This window comes from Petromyzon marinus, chromosome 29 (genome assembly GCF_048934315.1).
Source record: "Petromyzon marinus isolate PM22_M1 ecotype Great Lakes invasive population chromosome 29, UKy_Petmar_22M1.pri1.0, whole genome shotgun sequence".
NCBI classification, from domain to species: domain Eukaryota; kingdom Metazoa; phylum Chordata; class Hyperoartia; order Petromyzontiformes; family Petromyzontidae; genus Petromyzon; species Petromyzon marinus.
In genome coordinates, this window is record NC_133695.1 from 10738032 (window position 1) to 10762847 (window position 24816).

Below are 24816 nucleotides of genomic sequence, written 5' to 3' on the forward strand. Positions count from 1 at the left end.
AATCGGAACATTTAAAGCGGGGCTGTCATCCGGCGGCTTACAACGCCCCAATCCCATGAGACAAGTGCAATCTGAGGCGGGTGGCAGGCGAGACAGCGCGTCCGCATTTGTGTGTCGAACACCTTTCCAATATGTGATTGTGAAATCATAGTCCTGAAGGACCTCGAGCCATCGAGACAATTGCCGCAAGGCATATCGCAATGCCGCATGGTCTGTACGGACGGTGAAGTCCCGTCCATACAGATATGGCCGATAATATTGTATAAAAAATACAATGGCTAACAGCTCCCGACGGGTGACGCAGCATCTCTGCTCCGCCGGAGACAAGACCCAACTGCCGTAAGCCACAACGCTCTCCACACCACCGACGACCTGTGAGAGCACACCCCCAATATCCGTATTGCTGGCGTCCGTATCGAGCAGGAAGAGATTTCGTAAAAATTTGGGTAGCTCAATGGTGGGGCCCCCACGAGAGCATCACAAAAGGAATGAAAAGCGGTCTCCTCGACCTGGCCCCAGTGAAATTTTACTCCCTTCGCCGTCAGGGCATGTAAAGGTTTAGCAATGGTCGCAAAGTCCGCAACGAACCGCCGGTAATAAGATGCGAACCCAATGAAACTCCTGACCTCAGCCACCGAGGTGGGGGTCGGCCAGGAGCTGACGCACTGCGTTTTTGCGGGGTCTGTGGATATGCCCGATCAGCTGACGATGTGCCCTAAATACCGCATGGATTCTCGGAGCAAGTGGCATTTTTGTGGTTTGAATTTAAATTTGCAGCGCGCATTTTGAGGAACACGGCGCGCAATCTTAGAAGGTGTTCGTCAAATGTCTTGCTAAATACAATTACATTGTCCAGATAGATCAGACAAATGTCCCATTGTAAGCCAGCCAAAACCAGTTCCATAAGGCGCTAAAAAGTCGCCAGAGCTGAGTGTAATCCCATAGGCAACCGGTTAAATTAAAATAGGCCGTGTGGTGTACAAAACGCAGTCTTCGGTCTGGACTCATCATCCAATGGAAGTTGCCAGAATCCTGACAACAAGTCCAATGTAGAGAAAAATCGTGCCCCTGCTAGAGCATCCAGAAATTCGTCCATTCAGGGGAGTGGATATGCATCAGCCACCGAGATTTTATTTAGGCGACGGAAATCCACACAAATCTCAGAGACCCATCATTCTTTTTTACAAGCACTATGGGTGCCCCCCACGGACTGGTGGAAGGAGATATAATTTCTCCAGTCAACACGTCGTCCACAGCCGTTATAACGTGATCCTTTTTGGCAGGGCTCAACCGAAAAGGATTCTGACATACCGGGGCATTTGCACCCGTGTCGATGTGGTGTCGCAGAAAATTCGTGCACCCAATATCATATTTGTAATTGCTAAAGACGTCAGCGAATTAAATCAAAAGGTTCCGTAATCCGGCGCGCTGGGAGTCGGATAGATCGTTCGTTCCTGAACACAGTGCATCCATCCAACTATCATCCTCAATGGAACGGGGCCGAGTTGGAGGGTCGGCCCTGATGTCCCATAACCGTTTCTTCTACGGGTTACCGGCGTCGCGTGTGTAAGCACGGTCCCACAGCCGTCTGCACCCCCACATTAAAGACCATGATAAATGGGTTATCACTCCCCTTCACAATCGTTTGAGCGGCCACCAAATCCAGCCCGTTTTCCCCAGCCTTTGAGGGCCCTAACAGAACGCCGTTGTCTGAAACACCCGGCGCGAAAGGTCGACGTAACTGAAGAGGTACGAGCATTTGCACGCCCGGTGGCACACGCACAGTACGAGTGACGAATGCCTGTATATCGCACAGGCCGTCCTTGAGGTAATGGGGGAAGCCAGAAACGTTTTACGTCGGCCCGAAGGGAGCTCAATGCATCCCTGCTCAATCAATATTTTAATCGGCATTTTGGCCAAAAACTCTGTCCCCAACAAGCACGGAACCACCAGCGAGGATGAGACTAATATTGGCCCAGATAATTTGATATCCCCATTGCAAATTTGTGCTCAGATCTGGCCTATGATACCAAACGAACCCCCGTTTTCTACGTAACACGGAACGTCGACCGGCAGCAAGGGGCGGCTCTGAACGGGGAGGATATTATAGATCAAATCCGACACAATCGTTGCCGATGCCCCCGTGTCGACAAGGACAAGCACCTCAACACCATCGATGCGACCCGCAACAACGGACGAACCCGCCGCTTTTGCAAGGGCCAGGAGAGCCGTGCAGTACGCAAGTGGCGACTCTTTCTGGCCCCTGCGCCGCTCGTGGAACAGTTGGCGACAGTCCGATGGCGGCCCGTAGACAGTGGCGAGGACTCAGAGCGCCGACTGCAGTGTAGCACGCGCCGACTTGGGGGACGTGATGAGGGTGGCGAGAGCGTCATTATCCAACGTGGCCAGCAAGACATGCAGCGCCTCGTTGTCTGTCCACCTGGACATCTCTTGATGAGCGAGGAAGCGACGCTCAAAAGGCCCCCCAGTCGCCCCCATCGAACACAAATTCTTTCAACACAGGCTAGCGCTGTTGGAACTATGGCCCCGTTTCCAACAGCCGCTGCGCGTTGTTCCCGCCACTTTCGTCACCAGTGGAGGGGATGGCGGTCCCCATCGGCGGTCGCACAGTTGATGACGCGGCGTCTCGTGATTGGAATCGGCAGTGCTCATCCATCGTTGATGACGTTGCGCCTGCTGATTGGTCTTGGCGGCGAAAGTCCATTGGTGATGACGTCACGGCTGGTGATTGGCCCCCACTGTCCACGTGGCGTTCCGGCCCTCCAATCTCGGTAGTAGATACCGCCATGGCGGCAAATCCAAATTCTTGCGGCTGTGTGCTGGCGGGAACGGCCGTTGACTGGCGTTCTTCGCCATGCTGCATCGGCACCCCCAACCCCGCGCGGTTAATTTCTTCCAGCGTGGATGCTGCGGCGTACAGCAGCTCGGCAAGACGGGAGTGAGCCGCCCGTAACCTGTCCCCTAACGGCGGCCACTCCTCCATCTGCGGCGGCTGTTGGGACGCCTGTGGCATTTCGGGATCGTCGGCCAAGTCCGCTGGCACTGTCCCAGCAGCCCTAGCAGAGTCGTCTTCCCCCCCAGGTTCTTGCGAGTGGTTTGTCCGTCTTGTGTCCATTATAAATACCACTTCTGACACCAGTTGTAGTGGGGGCTCACGGGACACGGAGACGGTGGATTAGAGGCAGCACTGATTATTCAAGCTTAACAAGGGTTACACTGGAAGGGGTAACGGCCCCTTCACCCGTATACACGCTGAGACACCCCCTAGGCTATCTAGCCTAATTCCTGTGCTCCCAGTTCCTCCAGCTACAGGCGCTAGAGGAGGCTATCTGATCTGGCCCTGGTCTAGCACATATCACGGCACCCCACCAACCAGACCGACCCTTAAAAGTGCTCCGGCTCTGAGGCTCTGGGGCTGCACCACCGGCTTACCCTGCCGGCCCTCAAAAGGACAGCGGTCAGGGAAGTCCCAGGGTCAATCTAGCCGGCCTTCCTTCTTCAATGGTTCTTCATTCTTGGCCCCAACACACTGCCCCGTGCTCTCTGGCTCCCCGCCCTTTATACCCATACACCACTGAGGGCGGGGCTATAGTGGACGTGGTTGTAGCCACCATGGTGTGACTGTGTGTTACCTACCCGCAACACCCCTACACCTGCACTGCAGCTCTGGCCACACTCTGTCACTCTCCCAGGCCCAGACTGTGATTGCCTGCACTTGCAGCTGGGCACACTCTGTCACTATACCAGGCCCAGACTGTGATTGCCTGCACTTGCAGCTGGGCACACTCTGTCACTATACCAGGCCCAGACTGTGATTGCCTGCACTTGCAGCTGGGCACACTCTGTCACTATACCAGGCCCGAACTGGCCCATGGGGCAGCAGTCCATGGGGTAAATTCCCGGTGGGCCGGTCCATTCCAAGGGCCGGTGGGCCGGTCTGTGTGGGGAATTTTCCAAATGTGATCAGAGTTAAAAAATATATTTGAATATTTCATTACCTCTAATGTGTACGCTTCATTGTTTATTTACGCTCTCAGCTGGTAATAAGTCTGCCACATTCGGCAGCCCAAAAGATGATTCCTCACTGGCCCACTTGTTCTTTGGAGCCAGCCCAAACGGGCCCCCGGAGATCGCATGGCAACATCACGCGAATACGTCGCCACATCGCAAATCTAACTACCAGTCCCCAGTTTGTCGCACAACTCATTTTTAAAAAGTAGCTTTAATTTGGGCCAGTGTGTTAACAAATGCCTGGGACGATTTATGTTGTCCCAGTCAGTCACTGCCAACGAGAACTCAATTGTTAGAAGAAATATTGTACAGTTTCACGTAATATTCTAATGAATATTGTATTGTAAATAAAAATCAAATACATTTTTTTTTAATCCGTTTATTTTCACTTATGTTGAGTCCCGATGCTGGATTGCTTGTCGGAAGGGGGGCAATGAGTCACCAGAATTACACACACACATGCATGGGGCACGCGTGCACGCACACACACACCCAGACAAACACACACAGGCAGACACATACACCAACGAGAACGATCCCTTGTGTAGCCTTCACACAGGCTGTTAAGGCAAGTGCTGTTAGCGAGCAGCGTCTATGAAGGCCGGCACGGCACACGAGGGGGTGGGTGGCCAGCACCACGCCCGACCGCCTTTGTCTCCCCAGTGGCGATGTTTACTATGCCCTGCACCAGGGACACATTTGAGACTGAGTCGAGCTAGGGGAAGCCCAGGACCCATTGAAAGAATCGTAAGTGGTGTTGACAGCTGCCTCATATTTTGTGCTGCACAGCAACGGATTCTCTACCAGTATGATGAATACAATATATATTTTTTAATTATCCTTTTCAAGCCACAGTGTTATGAACGAATGTGTTGATTTTTTGTTACTTGCACACCCTGAAAAAGCAGCAGCATCACCACCAAATCATTTGTCATACCGTCTCCACGTGTGTCTCTCTTCTGCTTCATCTCGGTATCTCTGTATCACTGCGTCTCTACTCTCTCTGCCTCTGTCCATTTCTCGTCACACTCTGCCCTGTGTGTGCACTCTCTCTGTGCTTTCTCATTTTGTATTTAGCTTAATTGAGGCAACACATTTGCACAAATTATACAAAAAAATGAGAATCAATACGAAAGAGACAAATTTTGATTTACAGTTTTCGTGACTGCAGTAATTCATATTCTTAGCTCTTTTGGTAAAGTCACGTTGAAGGGAAACAATAAAATTAAATATGTATATAAAACAATAAAAATTCTCACGACGTTTCGACCATAACACAAACGGTCATCATCAGGTGTGAAAAAACCAACGGCAAGAAACATTTGAAAGAAGTGGCGGTTTGCATTTATTTTTAAACGGTGTATTTATTTATTTATCACGCATTCGTGAACACAAAGCAGACCTTAAACACGGCAGGACCAACACCTCGGCCGTGGCAGATCATTGTTATAATTCAGTAGGCTCACATGACATTGACTTCTCCAAGACAGAGGTTCTTTGTAAGCCATCTGGCTACCATGAGAGATTCGTTCATGAGGCTATCCATATATACAAGCACAGAGACAATTTCAACCGAGAAGATGGATTCTGGCTTAGCAATCATTGGAAGGATTTAATAAACCGTTTCAGGTCTTAATTGATTGTTCACGCTTACGGTGGCTTTCAGAGAGCATACATTAATTTTTCATCTCCCCCCTCCTCTTTTCAGAACATAGATGGACTCGTCCTTCTAAATAAACTGCCAAATCGCTGCCCGTGGTACTAACGTTTTTTTTTTATAAATAAACACCGTTTAAAAATAAATAAATGCAAACCGCCACTTCTTTCAAATGTTTCTTGCCGTTGGTTTTTTCACACCTGATGATGACCGTTTGTGTTATGGTCGAAACGTCGTGAGAATTTGTATTGTTTTATATATGTTTTATTATTTTATTGTTTCCCCTCAACGTGACTTTACCGAAAGAGCTAAGAATATGAAAGAGACAGTTAATAAGCAACATTTTTCCCATGTTTTTGTGTTCCCCTCCCCTGATATATTGCACGGATGCTGTCAGCATCATACCAAGAGACGAATAACAAATTTGAAATCTGATATGAATCCATCTCTCATTAAGTTATTTCCCATTAGTGAATTGCCAACAATCATCAACCTCCTATTTGCTGCTTTCATGCTTCCATCGCTTGCCATGTCGTCCTCAATCAAGTTTGTGGTCGTGTTCTCTGATTTTCCCCCACGTGTCACAAATGTATTTTACTGTACGTTTGTTGAATTTCTTTCGCACCGCACATAGCCATCCGTGCTAATCGGAGGTGCGAATAATGGCCCATGGAAAGCATTTTTTTCCACTGGACTTCCGAAGAAAACCCTTCGAGTGGCCTTCTTAAGCTTCACAGAGTAAAGAGCGCACACTGAGAATGTTCCACAACTCTCAGACCGATGAGTTTAATTCTCAGAGCTGTGATTTAATCAAATAAATGTACTCAATTCAATGATGGCTTTTTAAGGCATCACTGGTGACTGGATAGAGTCTATTGACTCACAATAATTGATGACCTGCTGGTTTAATCACAGGCAGCTGCCCAGATTCCGACTCAGGACCTCAGTGGTGCCAGCTCGGGTACTGTGACCTCTTGACATCTGAGCCACCCACAGCGGCGCACATATGGCAAGAACACTTGCCGTATGTACGTATACTGGGCCTGATGAGCAGCATTGGGTGAATCTTTAAACTTGTTGGCTCAAATGTTTTTTGGGTTTTTCGAATAACTATAGAGGCACTTTACAAAGAAAAAATATAATAATTTCAGCAAAAATGTCACCGAGTGAATTCTTTTGGCGAGCCATCGAACCTTTTGGCAGGCCATCAAACAAAGACGGCCACTGCATCGAGTTTAAACAAGTGAAAAGCTGTTGAAAATGAAAGCCGTAATTTTATAGTAGGAAAGACAAAGTGATTTCATGTGTGTTCAGATGCAAAACTATTAAAAGAAAGCAAATTCATTTACAGAAATGATGTGCATAAATCTCAGCGACAGTATTTCCAGGGGAAATTGTCAATGAAAGTAAACCCTAAGGGAATTTCTGCTATTTCCATGACAGGAAAATCCGTAGAAAGGGTATTCCATGACATTGTATCATACAGCAGCAAATGTGAAGTCAATCTTGTGTCATGCAGGGTCTCATTAATCACTTCATTTTCACAGGAGACATATATATCTGACAGCAGCATTAGGCCATGGCATTGTCGCTGTTTAACAATGGCCGTGGTGGGTGACGCTATTGCGATGCGATGCCATTTCACGCTTTGAAATTTATATTCAGAGAAAATTCATAACGCGATAAAATTAACGAAAAAGAAAAAAAACGCGTGATAAATAACTACTGCACAATGTTCTGATGTAATTTTGTCACATTGTAGAATGTACAAATCAGAAGTTAAACGGTGCAAATTTATCGCAGTCCTAATTACTACTATATCTTGTATTGTTCCATTTCATATGGCCTGCGAACTTTATGCAGCGGAGCCTATACTGGCAATATGGCAAGAGGTGGCAGTATGGTACAACAATACATTATTGTATTCATCTGTGTGGCGCTTTTGAGTGCTTTTATTGTCAGTTATTTTCCAAAGATTCTGGTTTCCTCCCACTGTGCCAAATACTCAAACGTGAATTAAACCCAAACATGAAATAAACCCAAACAAGAATAAAACCCAGACATTAATTAAACCCAGACATTAATTAAACCCAGACATTAATTAAACCTAGACATGAATTAAACCCAGACATTAATTAAACCCAGACATTAATTAAACCCAGACATTAATTTAACCCAAACATGAATTAAACCCAGACATTAATTAAACCCAAACATTAATTAAATCCAAACATGAATTAAACCCAAACATCCCAATGCAATATCCTGAAACAGAAAGTATTGAGTTTTGCTTTCCTCGATAAAGGGCATTTTTATTACATGAACCGAGGTACTGTCCTGCTTAAAACTGGATGCAATAGTTTTGTTTTTTAACACGGAATATTGCGGTTTAATTTTTTTTTATTTTTGTTTATGTTAAACATGTCATGGACAGACAAGTTATATATTATATTGCATATAGCAGGGTACAAACATCATATAAAAACATTCGAGAAAGCCAAGTTATATATCTTGTACATGTAATTAGGAAACAAGAAACTGAATATAGCATTGTGACCAGCGAAATTATAGGTGAAAGAAGCCGAGGAATACAGGGAATTAAGTACATAAGCAATTTGAAGAATTATATGTAACTGGCAGTATTGAATGCAACGTTCTTTGAAGGCAATGATCGCTAACGTATTTTATGAAAAGCATGGCGCAGACAGAGGGATAGATTATTAATCACTGCCTTGCTAGCAGTGTGTGCCATAAACCACACAAATCCCCACTCACATACTGCAGGGTATACATTAAGCTATGCACACAGCTCGTTAATGTACTGTATAATTATTAGTATTATCAAACTCAGAATCTGTATTCAATGCAGAAAAACAACAGCAATAATAGTACCAGGCGACACAAAGACAACACATAGTCCCTGAGTATAATTGAAGTTACAAATGACATTTATCACTTCCGTTGCATGTTTTTTTGATAGATTACCCTTCCATAGAGTTGCGGGTATATCCGTGAAGCCGTCCAGTGCTACATTCTGATGTACTGTAAGTCATCACCATCAGCCATGCTCTATTCACTGCTGGATGAAGATCTCTCCATGCCATCACCATCTCTCATGGTCTTGCGATGCAATAATCAATTTCTTTCCTACACAATAGCCAATTACATGACTCCATAGGATGTATATTTTTTTTACAATGATCATAGGAAACAGAAAGATGGAATACATAGAGGCCAACCAACAAAATTAGCAATTTAAGTTTAGGAAAGGTTTCTCTACCATTGGCAGCATGCATTCTATCATGCAGATTATGGAAAACGACTAATAAATATCAAATATCATTATGTCCAGCCTTTGTAGCCTCAGTGGAACTTGATGCAGTTCTCCAATCTCTCACAAACCAAGACCAAAATAAATTATTTAGAAATAATAAAAGCCATTTCTCAAAATGTAACAGCTCACACTAAGACCACATTAAAAAAAATAGTCAGACAAGGAAATGCACTTTTTCCAACGTTATATCCAAAATAAAACTGACCGATTACAACAACCAAGAACAGAAAATGACAGACGATCTTAATAAAGAATGCTATGAATCATTAAACTAAATAAGGCAGATGAGAGCAGTTTTGGGTGATTTTGGAACAGGGAAGGACTGTAATTATGAAAATCAAAATAACAATGTGCCAAAAGGTTTACACATATGGATGAAACATGGACGTTGACAAAACGATTCGAAAAGCTATACCATGAACAGAGCATAGGAGTTCCACCGAGACAGGAAGATAAACACGTGGATAAGTGAACATACAGCAATATCACAATTTAAAAACATTTTTTCTTTACCAAGTACGGCCCACTAAGCTATGTAGTTATTTTTCAGAAGCGACCCCGCTATAAATGGTAGCTCTACGAAGTGGATGATCATCATGTGGACATTTATAGCAGCCAAATACTCTAAGCCAGCGGTCCCAAACCTTTTTGGCATCAGGGACCGGTTTCGTGGAAGACAATTTTTTCACGGACAGGGGGGGGGGGGAAGGGGGTTGTTCATCATTGGGTCTTTCCCCATTTTCAAAGAAGCTCTCCAGCGACGATTGTTTTTTACTCATTTTGGCTAGGGGTTAGCTTGTGGGCTTACCACTCTAGGCTCTTCCTGGGGAATTCCCAGGCGTTCCCAGGCCAGCCGGGTGACACAGTCCCGCCAGCAGCAGCGTGTCCTGGGCCGGCCCCGGGATCTTCACTCAGTGGGACGTGGTGCCCGGTAGAGTTCCAGGGGGAGTATACCAAGGGGGATCCTTACCAGGTGCCCGAACAACCTCAACTGGCTTCTCTCGATCCAGAGGAGCAGCGGCTCAACTCTGAGGCTCTCCCGGATTACCCAGCTCCTCACCCGAAGTGCATGCTGGAGAGCACAGACTGACGAGGCAAAGAGGACAATGTCATCTGCAAAAAGCAACTTCTCCACCACCAAGCCCCCAAACTGGATACTCTCCATACCTCGGCTGCACCTTGATATCCTGTCCATGAAAATCACAATCAGGAGTGGAGACAAGACGCACCCTTGGCGGATTGCACGACTTTGATTTAACTCAAAGTCGTTCACCCACAGTGAACGACTTTGATTTAACACCAAAAATACGAACACACCTCTCAATCCGAGAATAAGGGACTGGATAGCAGACGTAAGCGGCACCGGTACATCATACTCCCGCAGCACCTCCCACAAGACATTCCGGGGAACACAGTTATATGCCTTCTCCAAGTCTACAAAACAGAGGTAGACTGGAGAAGCATACTCCCATGATCCCTCAAATATCTGTGAGAGGGAAAAGAGCTGGTCCATTGTCCCATGACCCTGACAGAATCCACATTGTTCCTCCTGAATCTGAGGCTCAACCATCGGGTGCAGCCTCCCTTCCAGCACTCTGGCATAGGCTTTTCCTGGGACGCTGAGGAGTGTGATCCCTCTGTCGTTGGAGTCCACCCTCTGGTCTCCTTTCTTAAAAATGGGGTCCACGATCCCAGTTTTCTGATCCAGAGGTAGTACCCACGTTACATGCAACATTGAAGAGGCGCTTTCAACAACTCTGGGTGAATATCGTCCACCCCAGCAGCTTTGCCGCTACGAAGGCCCTCGACTGGCACAGAGACTTCAGCAGCTGTGATGGATCCAACCCCCCAGCTGTTTCCAGGGCTGCCTCCTGAGAGAAGGGCATGCACACCGGGTTGAGGAACTTCTCAAAGTGTTCCTTCCACCTCTCGACTATCTCCTTAGTTTAGTTCAATGTTACACCACCCTTACTGAGAATTACCTGGGCCACGTCCCGTTGAGCCGTCCTAAGGCGTCGGATGGTTTGCCAGAACATCTTTGAAGATACCTGGTAGTCCTACTCTATTGCCTCTCCAAACTCCTCCCACGCCTGGGTTTTTACTTCAGCGACTGCTACTGCTATCGCCCTCTGGGCAAGCTGGTACCTCTCAATTGAGTTGGAAGACCTTTTTCCGTGCATCGCTCAGAAAGCCTCCTTGTTCAACTTGACAGCTTCCCTCACCACTGGTGTCCACCAGCATGTCCTAGGGTTGCCGCCATGACAGGCACCAACTGCTTTCAGGCCACAGCTTTTCGCAGCTGCATCGATAATCGAGGTCCTTAACATCGTCCACGCGGACTCAATGTCCATAACTTCCCCTAGAGTATAGGAGAAATTTTCCCAGAGGTGGAACTTTAAATCTTTCTGCACAGGGGCTTCCACCAGACATTTCCGAGAAAACCCGCACTATTCGTTTGGCCCTTCGATGTCTATCTGGTCAGTGCCCCAAGCGTCGGATTCAACTTACCACCAGGTGGTGAGCAGTTGACAGGTCTTCCCCTCTCTTCACCCGAGTGTCCAGAACATACGTCCTGAGGTCCGATGATACAACTATAAACTCAATCATTGACCTTCGGCCCAAGGTGCTCTGGTACATTTATGGACATCCTTGTGTTCGAACATGGTGTTTGTTATTGACATTCCGTGACTAGCGCAGAATTCCAATAACATCTCACCATCCGAGCTCAAATCAGGGGGGGCATTCCTCCCAATCACGCCTCTCCAGGTATCTCCATGATTTCCCACATCAACAATTAAGTCGCCCAGTAAGACTATGGAGTTGGTAGGCGGCACTCTGTCGAGCACTGCACCCATCGTCTCCAAAAAGGCCAAATACTCTGAACTGCTATTTGTGGGTGGTCTCTCTCCTCTGGAATAGGAGAGAGACCACCCACGATCGAGAAATTTGGTTCCAGTGCCAATGCTGTGTGTGTAGATGAGACCGACTATATCCAGTCTATACCTTTCCACCTCCTCCACCAGTTCCAGCTCCTTCCCCCCCCCGTGACGCGCCATTGCACGTCACAATTGCCTGTGTCCATTGCCAAGGTCCAGTCTGTCGGAGACCATGCGTCTCCCTGCCATAGTGGCATCGCTTTCGCACCTCACCAATCATCCTGCGGATGGTGGGCACACACGACGGCGCCACGTAGCCATTTCGGGGCTGGGCTCGACCAGGTTACGTGGGGTCACCCAGCCACCAGGCGCTAGCCGGCGAACACCACCCCCAGGTCTGGCTGCAGGGCGAGGTCACGGTATACCTTGTCCGGGTGAGGTTCTCATTTTTTATATTTCAGAACAATTCATAAGGGCTTTTGTTTATACCGTTATTTGACTGGAACCTCCTCCCAGACCTGTTTGGCAAGGGAGACTATATCAGGAGCACAAGGCTCCAGGCGACATCGCTCTGAGGGTCATTGGAACACATAAACCCCGTCACCACGTAGTGCCGGATTACCCTAGTAACAAAAGTAGCTACATATGCTACTTGCCCCGCACTTTCAAGGGCGCCGTGCCAAATGCTTTCAAGCTATCAATTCCGGTTCAGTGATTCTGAACTTGCTCTATTACTATAGTACTATACTGCCTTCAACTTTTATGAACGACTGGGTGTTATTTGCCTGTATAACTAATGGAAAAATACAATCACTTTACTATGCAAGTAAAAATATAGTGTTTTAATATTTGTGTTATTTTGTTATTTAGGACCCCTTTAAAACATATGCTACAGGCCCCGCACTAGCTTAATCCGGCACTGCCACCACGATAAGGTTACGATCCTTCGGTGGGGCCGAAACGTCGCCTATTATTTATGTCTTTCCTTTGAGGCCACAATGTTATTGAAGAATGCGTTAGGTTTGCGTTAATTCTGCTTGCGTGGGTTCTGCGCTCTCTCTTTGACCAGAGGCTCGTGACGTTGCCTCAGTGGAAGTTGGCAGCGCGCCAGATCAGTCATCATCATCTGGCACGTGCGGGAGAGAGCGCGCGAGCGATCGAGGCGAGAGCTTATTCATGCGCGCACATTTGTCCCGCTTACAACATTGCATCATTACTCATGTTCATTACTCATGTGGTGTGGAGGGTGTGCATTGGTTAGCTTGTGTGCGCTACGAACCCGAAGACCCAAGTTCTGTTCCCGCTCACGGCCAACACCAGTGACGATTATATGAAACGGTCCTGGGCCGTCGACTCAGTCTCAATGAGTACCTGGCGCGGTGTGTAAAACATCGCCTCGAGGGAGATAAAGGCGGCCGTGCGTGTTACTGTCCACCCACCCCCTAGTGTGCCGTACCGGCCTTAACAAGGTGCTCGTTAACAGCACTTGCCTCAACAGTCAAGTAAGGGAGGCTATACGGGGGGTATTTGTCTTTGGTGTGGAGCGTGTGGGGAGCGAGCGTGAGTTGTGGGAGCGGTGGTGCAGCGGTTAGCGCAGTGTGCTACGAACCCGACCACCTGAGATGGATTCCCATTCACGACCCCAAAAAATAGGTCATTTTAATTGAAGCGGCCACCGGGCCTCCGCTAGGTTGAAACTCAGCCTTAAATGAGTGCTTGGCGAGGTGTGTAAACATCAGCACTGGGGACAAAGGCGATAGGACGTGGTGTTATTCAGCCACCCCCGTGTGAATCTTGATTTGAAGCTTTCGTGACTGCAGGAATCCACACCCCCGTGTGCGCTATGCCGGCCTTCATTGGTGCTCGCTAACAGCACTTGCTCCCAATCGTCGGACGACGGCTAGACGGGTGATCCTCGTCTTTGTGGAGCGTGTAAAAAAAAACAACCATGCGTGATTCATAACGCCTTTCATAATAATAGGCTACCCATGTTTAGCGGGTTCATCATTTATACCTACCGCCTTCATCATTTCAATTAGACATTATTTAAAGACACTAATAGGCCACGCTCGATGCCATTTCTGACGAAAGGTTATCATTAGCGTAAAGTTGCATGTATATTTACATTCGTTAATTGGCGAATTCATTACAGGGGAACCCTTTCTAGGATTAAGATACAGTACTCCTCCTGGACCGTATGTCTCCAATAGGTTTTAAACGGTGACACCGTAAAATACCCATTTGTATAACACTGCACCACTCGCATTGACTAGCGTGGTGGTCAAACTCCCCCCCCCGCCGCCGCCATCCTCCCCATTGCCGGGGAGATGGAGCCTTAATCCAACAGTGCGTTACCAGAGACTTGTATCCATGCCTACAACGTGTGCATAAATACGAAAAGGCAGAATCTCCGCGTGTAGCCTCTGGCAGAGCCATTGCCATCGTAAAAGCGCAGCACGACGTGTGACGGGCGCGGTCAACCAACGATGTTTGCCATTTTTTTTTCCACGTGGACATTGCATATCTGGTGGTTTATTTTAGGCTGAGTCGACTTAAGAGAGGCACAGGAGAGATGCGCACGTAAAGAATATTTGCGGGTTGGCGAGATCGAGGTGGGATCGGTGGGCAGCACTGCTTCAGATATTAACTCGTGCCACGTTCAGCACCTCGACGCGAATGAAACTTTGTCATGGTGCATTCTGGGTTCTTGGCGAAACGCGCTAACCGCTGCGCCACCGCTCTTTGCAGCAGGGCACAAACATACTCAGTACAATACAAAATACATTGCTGCTTCGAATACTGGATTATCAGTGCAATAAAGTTCATTTAAAACCGCATAATTGGACGCGGAATGTATTTTGTCCGTCAGTGAATTATGTTCGGTCATTTCTATTTACACATTTTGCGTTACCAAACATAGTCAAATATACGCGAAACATTCTGTGTATATACAGTGTGTATATATTTAGATGTGTAACAGCAGTGGTCCGAAGATAGACTGGCTCTCGCCATACGGATGTGGAATATCCACTGATGACTGCACCCCGATGACTCGAGAACCCCTGAATGGCAACAACAACGACACTGAGATTCGGGACGATGATGACGACGACGACGATAAACTTCGACACGAACCGTAGCAGACACAGCCACCACCAACCCAGCCTGTGCAGTCGCGCACCAATGTGAACAGATGGCACATGACTGCCGCGGATACGAGTAACTCGTTTCATACGTAAATAAAGGCCACCTTATTCGCCGTCCGGTTTCCCTCTTCGACTAAAAACCTCGTCTCACAGAGAGGAAGGGGGGTTGGTGCATGGGGTGGTGAGGAGGAAGCGAAGTTTAACACGAGTATGGCTTTCGCGACCAATATTAATCACAAAAAGGTGTTTTTTGTCTGGGTTAGACCGCGTAGATATGTGTCGTTAACCCACCACCACTACCACCCGACACGACCAATTAGTAAGGTTTCTCACGCGAAACAAAACGTGCCGATTAAGTTACTAGTCGAGCGCACCGGTTGTGTGTTGGAGAGTAAGACCCACGAACATTTACAATGCACCCACGTTTCCCCGGTGATTGTCAACTCTGGCAAGAACGCTCGATGAAGCCCGCTATAATCGACAGCGAAAACTTCGCGCTTTTAATTGTAAACGTGGTGGGTTTTACTCGACGTAGCACCCAGGCGGCGTGCTGAAGTCGAAACTAATGGGCGAGTTCAGTTCACGTGACAACCCCTTACTAATTGGCTGCATCCGGGTGGGTTTGGTGGGTTAACGACACACGTGTATATTTACGCGATGTAACTCCACCGCCAAAAACCCCCTCTGTATTATGGAAGCTAAGCTATTTCGAAGCGATAAAGGAAATCCCCCCCCCCCGCCGTTAAATATGGTATTAATCGGACACGCGCATCCCAAGAGTGGGGGGGGGTAGGGGGGGAGTTAGACGCAGCTCCGAATGCTTGCGCTGCCTACTCAGTTGGCTATAAGCGCCGCTCCTCTATCCAAGCTCAAATTAGTTAGCGCCCAGAGCTCCCTTCGCAACTCCATCCACGTAGACCCCCCCCCCCCCTTCTCTGGTGCATATCCCCTCGGTTCCATCCATCCAGCCCCCCCCCCTCCTCCACCCACCCCCACCTCCCCCCCACGACCAACGCGCTAAAAGGACCCCCCCCCCGCCCCAATACGACCGCGGCGCGGTTGAGATCAGCAGCTGTTGTGTACGGGGAAGAGGCTCTGGGTGGGCGCACGCTGCCCCTCGGCCGCAGTTTCCTCGCCTCCGTCTTTGTCTTCATTCTGTAATCATCACCCACGCCTCAACTCTTTCTCTCTTATCTCTCTCCTCGCCGCGGATTCTGTCTGTCCGCGCTTCCAAACGTCTGTGTATCTCTCTCCTCTCTCTCTCTCTCCACCCTTCCCGAACATTAATCGTATTCATTCCTTAATGTCCACGGTTCAAAATGTTTGTATAATCTGTGTTCACGTCTCTCTCTCTCGCTCATCCTTCCCCTTCATCCTTTACTCACATATCTGGATGTTCACTGTCGCGAACGTCGCTGCGTCTCTCTCCCCTCTGTCTCTCCTTTCCCCTTCCGTGGCCCGCCACTCGCTGTGCTTGCGTCCCACTCTTCACACTACACGCCGTCTTTGTCCAATCTACCCCGCTCGCTTTCCTCTCCACACCTCTCTCACCCCGTAACTTCGCGTCCTCTTCACCCTCCCCATCCTCCTCGCTCAAATCCTCTACTTTTAAAACGTATTTCTCTCTCCCCGCCCCCCCCATACACGCGCACACTCTCCATCCCATCTCCCCACAGCCCGTCTCCCTGCCAGTTTCCCGGCTCCGATCTGATGTCCGAGGCGCCCCAGACCCACAGCGCGCATCCGCCCGCCCCGCCGCTCACGGCAGCAAGCACCCCCCTCCTCCCTCCCCATCCCTCCCCAACCGCATAGCCAGACCCCCCCCCCACCACCACCACCACTCCCTGCAGCGTAACCCCACTTACTCGCCCCGGTCATGCCCCGTAAGCGGCACTGTGATGCCTCCGTCTCCACTGGACGGACGCCTTCTGGTGGCCGTCTCTTCGTACAGCGCCATTAGCAGCTTCATCAGCATCACCAGCAGCGGCAGCGGGAGCGTGATCACAAGCAGCAGCAACAGCAGCAGGACGAGCAGCAGCAGCAGCAGGACAAGCAACAGCAGCAGCAGCAGGAAAAGCAGCAGCGTCAACAGCAGAACCGTGCTCACATCTCAAACGCTGGCGACCCAGCAGCAGCTGAGATTCAAGCGCACGTCTCGTCGTCGCATCCTCGCGGTCCACTCGAACGCCGCTACAGCAGCGGCGGCATCAATATCAGCAGCAACTCCAGAAGCAACATCATCACTACTAACAGCAGCAGCAGCAGACATTCGCCGGCAACTCCAGGAGCTTGGCGATAGCTGTCCCACGCCAGGTGACGAGCAGCGCTCCATCAACTCCACCATCTTCTGCACCACCACCACAACCACCACCACCACGGTCCACTGCCAGGCGAGGCAGATCAGCGTCAGCTACACGCGGTATATGCCCGCCACCAGGAGGGGAGGTCCCATTCGCTCGCTGTCCTGTGGATGCGGCGGCCCCAGCAGCTGTTGCGCCGGAGGCGGCAGCACCCCCAACGCGACGTCGTGCGTGGAGCGCTCAGCCAGTGCAGCCGTAGCTGTGGTACCGTCCGGACGCCCGGGGCTGGGATTCCATCATCATCATCACCACCACCACCATCAGCAGCAGCAGCAACTTCAACAGCAGCAGCAGCTGCAGCAGCAGCAGCAGGATCACCACCATCACCATCGTCTCCAGCATCAGCACCTGTTTCAACACCACCAGCATCAGCAGCAGCTGCAGCATCAGCAACAGCAGCAACACAATCATCTTCATTATCATCATCACCATCAACAGCAGCAGCAGCAGCAGCAGCCGGGCGTTTTGGCCTTCTTGCCGTCCACGAGTGGACACTATGGACCTGAGGGTGGTAGAGCATTGGACCAGCAGCAGATCAACATCTGCCCGTCGTGCTCTCGCCTCCTACGGGACTCGCAGCAGCAGCAGCAACAGCAGCATGGCATCGGAGCCGTTCGAGTCGGGAGCTCGGTGGTCGGTGCCTCCAAAGGCTCTCTGTCTTCCAAGCTGGCGCAGGACGGCAAGGGCACCAGCAGCAGCAGCAGCAGCAACGCGAGCGGGGCCATCTCCGACCATCAGCCGCCGCTCGCCCACCGCAATTCGTCCGCCTCGTCCGCGGCCGCGTCATCGGCGTCTTCGGCTTCGTCGTCGTCGACGACCACCCCGACCAAGACGTCGTCGACAGTGTCCTCGTCCTCCTCCTCCTCCTCTTCCCCCTCCTCCCAAGCGGAGCAGCCGGGAGCCTTGGCGGTGCGCACCATCTGGCCGAACGAACTGGCCAAGAGGATCGCGAGGGCCACGGCTTTGAACAGGCGGAGCCATCACCAGCAGCAGCAGCAGCACCACCATCAGCAGCAGCAGCAGGAGAAGCGCCGAGCGGGAGCCAGGTGCTTCGAGCAGACGCGGGGCGACGACGACGACGGCGTCGAGGTCGGAGGAGCCGGGGGACCCGTGATCATCGACTGCAGGCCCTTCATCGAGTTCAACAAGAGCCACATCCGCGGCGCCGTGCACATCAACTGCACGGACAAGATCAGCAGGAGGCGGCTGCAGCAGGGCAAGATCACGGTGCTGGACCTGCTGAGCGCGCGGGGCGGCGGTGGTGGTGGCGGTGGAGGAGGAGGAGGAGGCGCGCAATTCGGCAAGGGGCGGGGAGACATCGTGGTGTACGACGAGGCGACGAGCGAGCCAGCGTGCGTCCAGACCTCGCAGCCGCTCCACCTGGTGATCGAGTCGCTCCGCAAGGAAGGCCGTGATCCGCTCATCCTCAAAGGTAAAGGGGAGGGGCGGGGGCCCAGGTGTCGGCGATCTGTCCCCCAACGTGTGACGGTGATTTTCGTGGGGGGCGGGGGGGGGGGGCTTCCCTTCTCGCTCGATATCATCCGGAACAGCGTTGCGTCGGATTCTCCGCGGTTGAAATTGACCACTGCTTGTCGGTCGCTGATTGTTTTCGGTCGGAAGCCAAACCAACTCCACCGCTCCCCCGGCCCCCCTTACTGAAAGTTCAGCCCCCCCCACCAACCTTTTAAATTGTCAATTGAAAAGATGTTGGTGTTGTTGTTACAGCTTTTCGTCACACACACACAGGAGGGTGGTGATAGCGGCGGCAGCGTGCATTATAGATCTACAAAGGCAGATCGGATCATTATGCGGTCCGTTTAGCTTTTAACCTTTACGACAGCCTCGCGCCCCTTCATACACATCGGTTTGATGAAACAAAGTAAGTTGTTACTCACGTGCCCGTGCTTAATTTGTGTTTTCGACGATTTACCTTCGGAAAAAAAATTCGCCCATGTCTCGCACGCCCCAGAAATGGCATCTCGCTCCCCCAGGGGGCACAGCGCGCACCCCAAGTTAAGAAGAAGAAGAACCACTGCTCTAAGCATTTGTTTAAAGCTTGTTCATCGCCGTGTCGTGCCCTCGCCGCTTACCCCTGAGTTATTTTTGTTGCTATTCCTCCTCTCCGCCCTCCATTTCAACGACGCCTCGCACTCTCGCACTTGCGGGGTGCATGTGGCTGTTGTTGGGTCCGCTGGACGTTCGGCCGGGTCACGTGTTCGCGCGTGTCACCTCAAACAGCCGTGCGGTTGATTCGTGCACGCGTTGTGCTGCTTACTTACCGAGATAACAATCGCTGCGCTCTTCTAACGCGGTTGTTGGAGGTTTTATTTTTGGGGGGGGTGGGCTGTGAAAGTCCACCACGACGACGATCATGAAGTCGTAAGCAGCTGTGTGGAGAGCCACTCATGGCTCCAACCATTGTGTCTTTCAGATTAAAATAGAAACCTTAGTTCGTCACAAATTAACGACAAAGTAGTGCGATTGTGGCCATGCAACCAAAAGCTATGGGCCAACATTTTGTAAAACCAAAACTACACAAACTCTCTCCTGAAGCCATCAAGTGGCTCGCAGGCCTCAGGGTGAGCATTTAGCTTCTGAGCATTTTGCCAGACGCAAGAACAGAATCCCGAAAAAGGTCAGGCAGTCAGAACCTCCATTGTTTACCTCTCCGTGAGAAATATAAGCATCAACGTTGGCAATTATGTTTTAAATCGAATCCGGGAATGCTCACTGCAGCAATCACAGCACCCACATGAATGATATATTCAGTTGCATTGCATGGGGGGGGGGAGGATTGTCTGAACATTCTGCATGAGCCAGATTGCCTCACGAGGCAGCGGTTCCGATTCCAGTTACTCTCTGTGGGACATTAACACGAAAGAAATCAACAAGAACATGGCATTATGGAAAAAATGAGGCATCACCACAGCGAAAACCACCAACTCCGCTTCCCCTGACGACATCATCTGGCTCATTCACCTCACTGTAAAATTATAGTCGTTGTACATCAACATCAGCCATACGACGTAGATGATTCACGCAATTGCTAAGTGTTAAAGCGGACGTTAGAAGAGATAGCCGCGCTCGAATTAGCAATTACAGCGAGCCCATTGTGCGGCAATATACACGCACAGTGTCAATGGAATTGCATTACACGTCGTGAAAAGGGATGTTGCTGTGCGTCAGAGGTTAACACACCCGGCAGTGTACACGGGAAACGCCACAGGCGATCTGCAGGTCAACTTGAGGCGAGGTAGAGTGTGGGTATCCCCACCTCTTCAGCCAGCGTCGGAATAGTCGGCCGAAACACCCTCTTTGGGTGGTCCTCGAAGTTGATTGCTTTTTTTTCCTCCAAGCAGTGGTGTGAGAAAGCACTTGCAGGGCTGCGCCTTTACCTTTTTGCGTGATCTCTGCACACAATCTAAACGCACCAATGTGTGTGTGTGTATATATATGGTGGCCTGGAGGTGAAGCGGGTTGACACGTACCAGAGGGCCATTCGCCAGTTTGCGCGAACTTGACGGTTCGAATTTTCTTGGTGATCCCATCATTTCTGTGCGGGGGGGGGGGGGGGGTTATTAAAGTACGCCGTCAGCTGGAAAGTTAAATATCTCGCCCGGTATACAGGAGTTTGTGGGCTCGATCCCGACCCTGACGCCTGTACATTTGAAGTTTTCATGTTCTCCCCGTGGTCACGTGGATTTTTATCCGGGTTTTCCGGTTTTATCCCCTCCCCATTTAGCATCAACATCACGCGTTTAGAATATTTGGCTGCTGTAAATGTTCCACGTGATCATCCATTTACAGCTGAGCTATTATTTGTGATGGCCAGGTCGCTTCTGAAAAAGAGCTACTGTACATCGTAGCTCAAGTGGGCCTTACCTGGTAAAACAAAACAAAAAATGTTCATAGTTTTCATTTCAGTGAAAGACTCAGCTTCCTCATCCGCAAGAGTAAGACTCAGCGTGTTGGCCTCACAGCCGCAACGTTCTCAACGTTTGTAATTGCTGCAAGTGAATGTCAAATAAACTCGGTTTCATTAAAATAAAATAAATAAAAATCCCCCAAACCAAAAATAAAACTGCACTCAATAAAGAATTAAAGCTTTCGTGCTGCATAAATTACTCATTGTTTTTTTTCGGTAAAGTCACGTATGTAGGAATACCATAAAATTATATAAAAACAAATCAATCACAACGTTTCGGTAAAGTCACATACTTACGTGACTTTACCGAAAAAAACAATGAGTAATTTATGCAGTCACGAAAGCTTTCATTCTTTATTAACACACTTCTACGGGGAAGTTACATTTGCAATTCTGTCCTAAACGTGGTGTGCCCCGTGCTTCCTCCTCCTCCCCCGCTTCTGCTGCTGTGCCCCCTTTGTCTCTGGCCCCTCCCCCCACCTTCACTTCTTATTTAAGGCTTCTGTTCATCCAACTCCTTTTTCCTCTCTTCTCTGTCCGTCCTTGCCTCTTGGTGGGCCTGTATCTGTATTTCTGCTGCCTTGTACCTCGTATTTGTTCACTCTGTCTATGCTGGTATGTTCAATCCAGAGGTTGAACACGAAATTTAACACTCTTCTGAAATTCGTGATCCGCCAGGCAAGTGTCTAACTGTGTTGTTGACCTGACTGGTTGTGCATCGCATGTTTTTTCTTATGTTTGTTGAATTCTCGTCTCTCATCTTCTTGTTGTATTTACCTCCGTGATTATTATTTTTTTACACCTGATGAGGACCGCTTGTGTTGCGGTCGAAACGTCGCGATTGATTTGTTTTTATATAATTTTATGGTATTCCTACATACGTGACTTTACCGAAAAAAACCAATGAGTAAAACTGAACTCCTCAAAAGATAATGCGATTTCAGTACCGTAATACCAATGGGCACCGGCTTGATGAATTAAGGGAACACAGGCACGGCATGTCATAATGAATATTGCAGTTCATCTGTATAACGTTTCCAAACGAGTTAACTTGAGTGTCATTCCTCTAATTCCTAGAAATTGCCACTAGTATCCTCCGAAGATTATGTGAGGCGTTATAAATATACATTGCCGATATAAACTACAGTACTTGCATGTGCCTAAAGCATTTGACCAATATTGTGCAATAGCCATCAATGCAATGCCAAGCCCATATTGATGGGCAGTGGTGTTATCACCCATCACATTTTCTAACTCTTTTCGTTGAGCAATAATCCACGCTCGTTGCCACGAAAGTGTCTCTTATTCAGAGCTGCCGAGGCTTATTTGTAGTTTCCCGTCACCATCCCACATAGTCCAGTAGCTACTGTCATCCCTCTCACTCCTGCACGTGAATATATCTCAACGCTCCCATCTGTGTGGTGGCCGAGGCTCTTTGGATTTCTTTCCCCCATTCGACGTCCATTCCATCACCGGTCCTATCCATCGGCCGTCATCATCGCTTATAACGTCGCGCTCACTACACACAAAGTGCTTGCCACAAATGAACCACAATACCGTGGCTGATCTCGTCAAGGAGCATAACCCATCACGTAAACTCCGGTCATCCTCGCAGCGGCTTGTGGCTAGCCATCGAACAAAGACAGTCACCGCATCACGCCGCTTTCCAATATGCTCCTGCGGCCGTCTGGAACGCTCTTCCTTCCGAAATTAGGAAGCCACCGGAGCTATGCACTTTTAAATAATCTAGATTGAAAACTCATGTAAGAGCCCATTTAACATTTGTCAAATGTTGATATTATAAGCAAAATACATTCTTCTCTTCACATAATATTAAGTACCTTCAAACCGATCAACGCATGGGCCTTGCATACAAATATTATCCAGCATGATTTGTTTTATTAATCTCAAGAACAGTTTCAACATTCCGATATTGGAAGCCATTGGAGCTATGCACTTTTAAATCTAGTTTGAAAACTCATTTCCTTCAAACTGCTTTTTCTGTTTAGATTGTTGTCTTTCCCCCGCATTTCCGATTAACACGGTTGGCTACGTACGGCGCGAAAGAACTTCAACATCGTAGATACATACATCCCGTCTAAGTGCCGTGTCCTGCCCGAGCCCGTTGACACTTACTAACTGTCACTATGAGAGAGTATCTCTGATTTGTTTTCTTCTGTCTCAGTGTAATCCAAAGGAAGCATCTCCTCAAGCATGCACCTCCCATTTAGTTGATACGACCAAATCAAATGCATAGTCCACGTGCAGTGTTTTACAGTCCACAGCAATACATCCTAAATATCACACGAGATTAATTTATAATGAAGGCCGCTCAAAATGGCAATCACTGCACAATTATTCCAGTGCCCTGGTTTACCAAGAGTATAACTCAGACAGGCAGATATATATTGATTATCATTTGGCCTCATGCAGTTAATTTATGAGTACTGCGGAATCACGCGAGAGCCGGTTATCGGCCATAACAGCACCACGCGCAAATAACTTGGTCGCACGCAGAGTATTTTAGAACCGTAACAATGACAATTTACATCCTTTAATCAGCCCACTGTTGAATGAAGGCCTCTCCGCACCACTGTCGTGGAGATTGTTTTGTAACGTCATCTTCACTACCACTGGTCAGTGCCAATTCGTGAGAGAGGGACCCAGGACCGGTTCAGATATCACTCGCCACTGATCTTAGCCACGACCAGGTATTGAACTCAGGCAGAGGGGTTCCCATAGTGTAGTATGCCCCCAATCCCACTGCCCCTTCCCCCAGTGTTATACTCATCAATTAGTGTCGTTTTGCGCTGTCCACGTGCGCAGTACGTTAAGTAAAATCCAGACATTTATATTTGGCCTTTGTACTAAGAGTAAATGTGATAAACAACCAGAGTGTAGTAGGATTTTTGTTTTATTACATGCATGACAGGAAAGGTTCATATAGGTATATGCCTGTCGATCTATGTAGCTGCAGGTATCGCCAGTAATAACATGTAGAGTTGGGCTCCATGTGTGTGTGGCTCTGCGTCTTTCTGTGTCTACCTCCGAGTGTATCTCCGTATCTGTGTGTGTCCGTTTTGGTGTGTGTGGATGTCTCAATCATGCATTTGCGTCTCCATGTCTCTGTGTGTCTCCTTGTCTCTCTCCGTGTCCCCATGCATACTTGTGTATGTATTTCCATCTTTCTGTGTATCTCCATCTCTGTCTGTGTCCGTGTCTATATTTCACTTTCTGTATCTCTGCAAACACACTTATTTTATATATATATATTTTATGCTGAAAATAATTTTTTGCACCATTAAAAATATTGCAAATGTCCTGCAGATAATGGGACAAATATACGGTGCTACTCCTTTTACCATGAATGGATGGCAGATAATAGGAAAATAGGGCTGCAGATAATTTGAGTTTATGTGCACCCTACAGGAGTCATGGGTAATAGTGTCATGGATCAGAGGGGAGATCTCTAAATGAGCCTTGCCA

At 48.8% G+C, this 24816-nt stretch overlaps 1 protein-coding gene and 1 long non-coding RNA gene across 3 annotated transcripts in view; one reads left to right on the forward strand and one right to left on the reverse strand.

Annotated features, from left to right (window-relative positions):
- Positions 1-16539, reverse strand: part of LOC142929351 (uncharacterized) — a 32307-nt gene extending 15768 nt beyond the window's left edge. Inside the window, exon 1 of the long non-coding RNA XR_012945646.1 lies at positions 16431-16539. This is a non-coding gene — a long non-coding RNA (uncharacterized LOC142929351). The remainder of the gene's footprint in view (positions 1-16430) is intronic.
- A 265-nt stretch (positions 16540-16804) lies between these two features.
- Positions 16805-24816, forward strand: part of LOC116947174 (uncharacterized) — a 78066-nt gene continuing 70054 nt past the window's right edge. For both annotated transcript variants that reach the window (XM_032962628.2, XM_076070556.1), the window contains exon 1: positions 16805-18837. In XM_032962628.2, coding sequence (XP_032818519.2) covers positions 16944-18837 — 1894 coding nt within the window. In that variant the 5' untranslated portion in view covers positions 16805-16943. The remainder of the gene's footprint in view (positions 18838-24816) is intronic.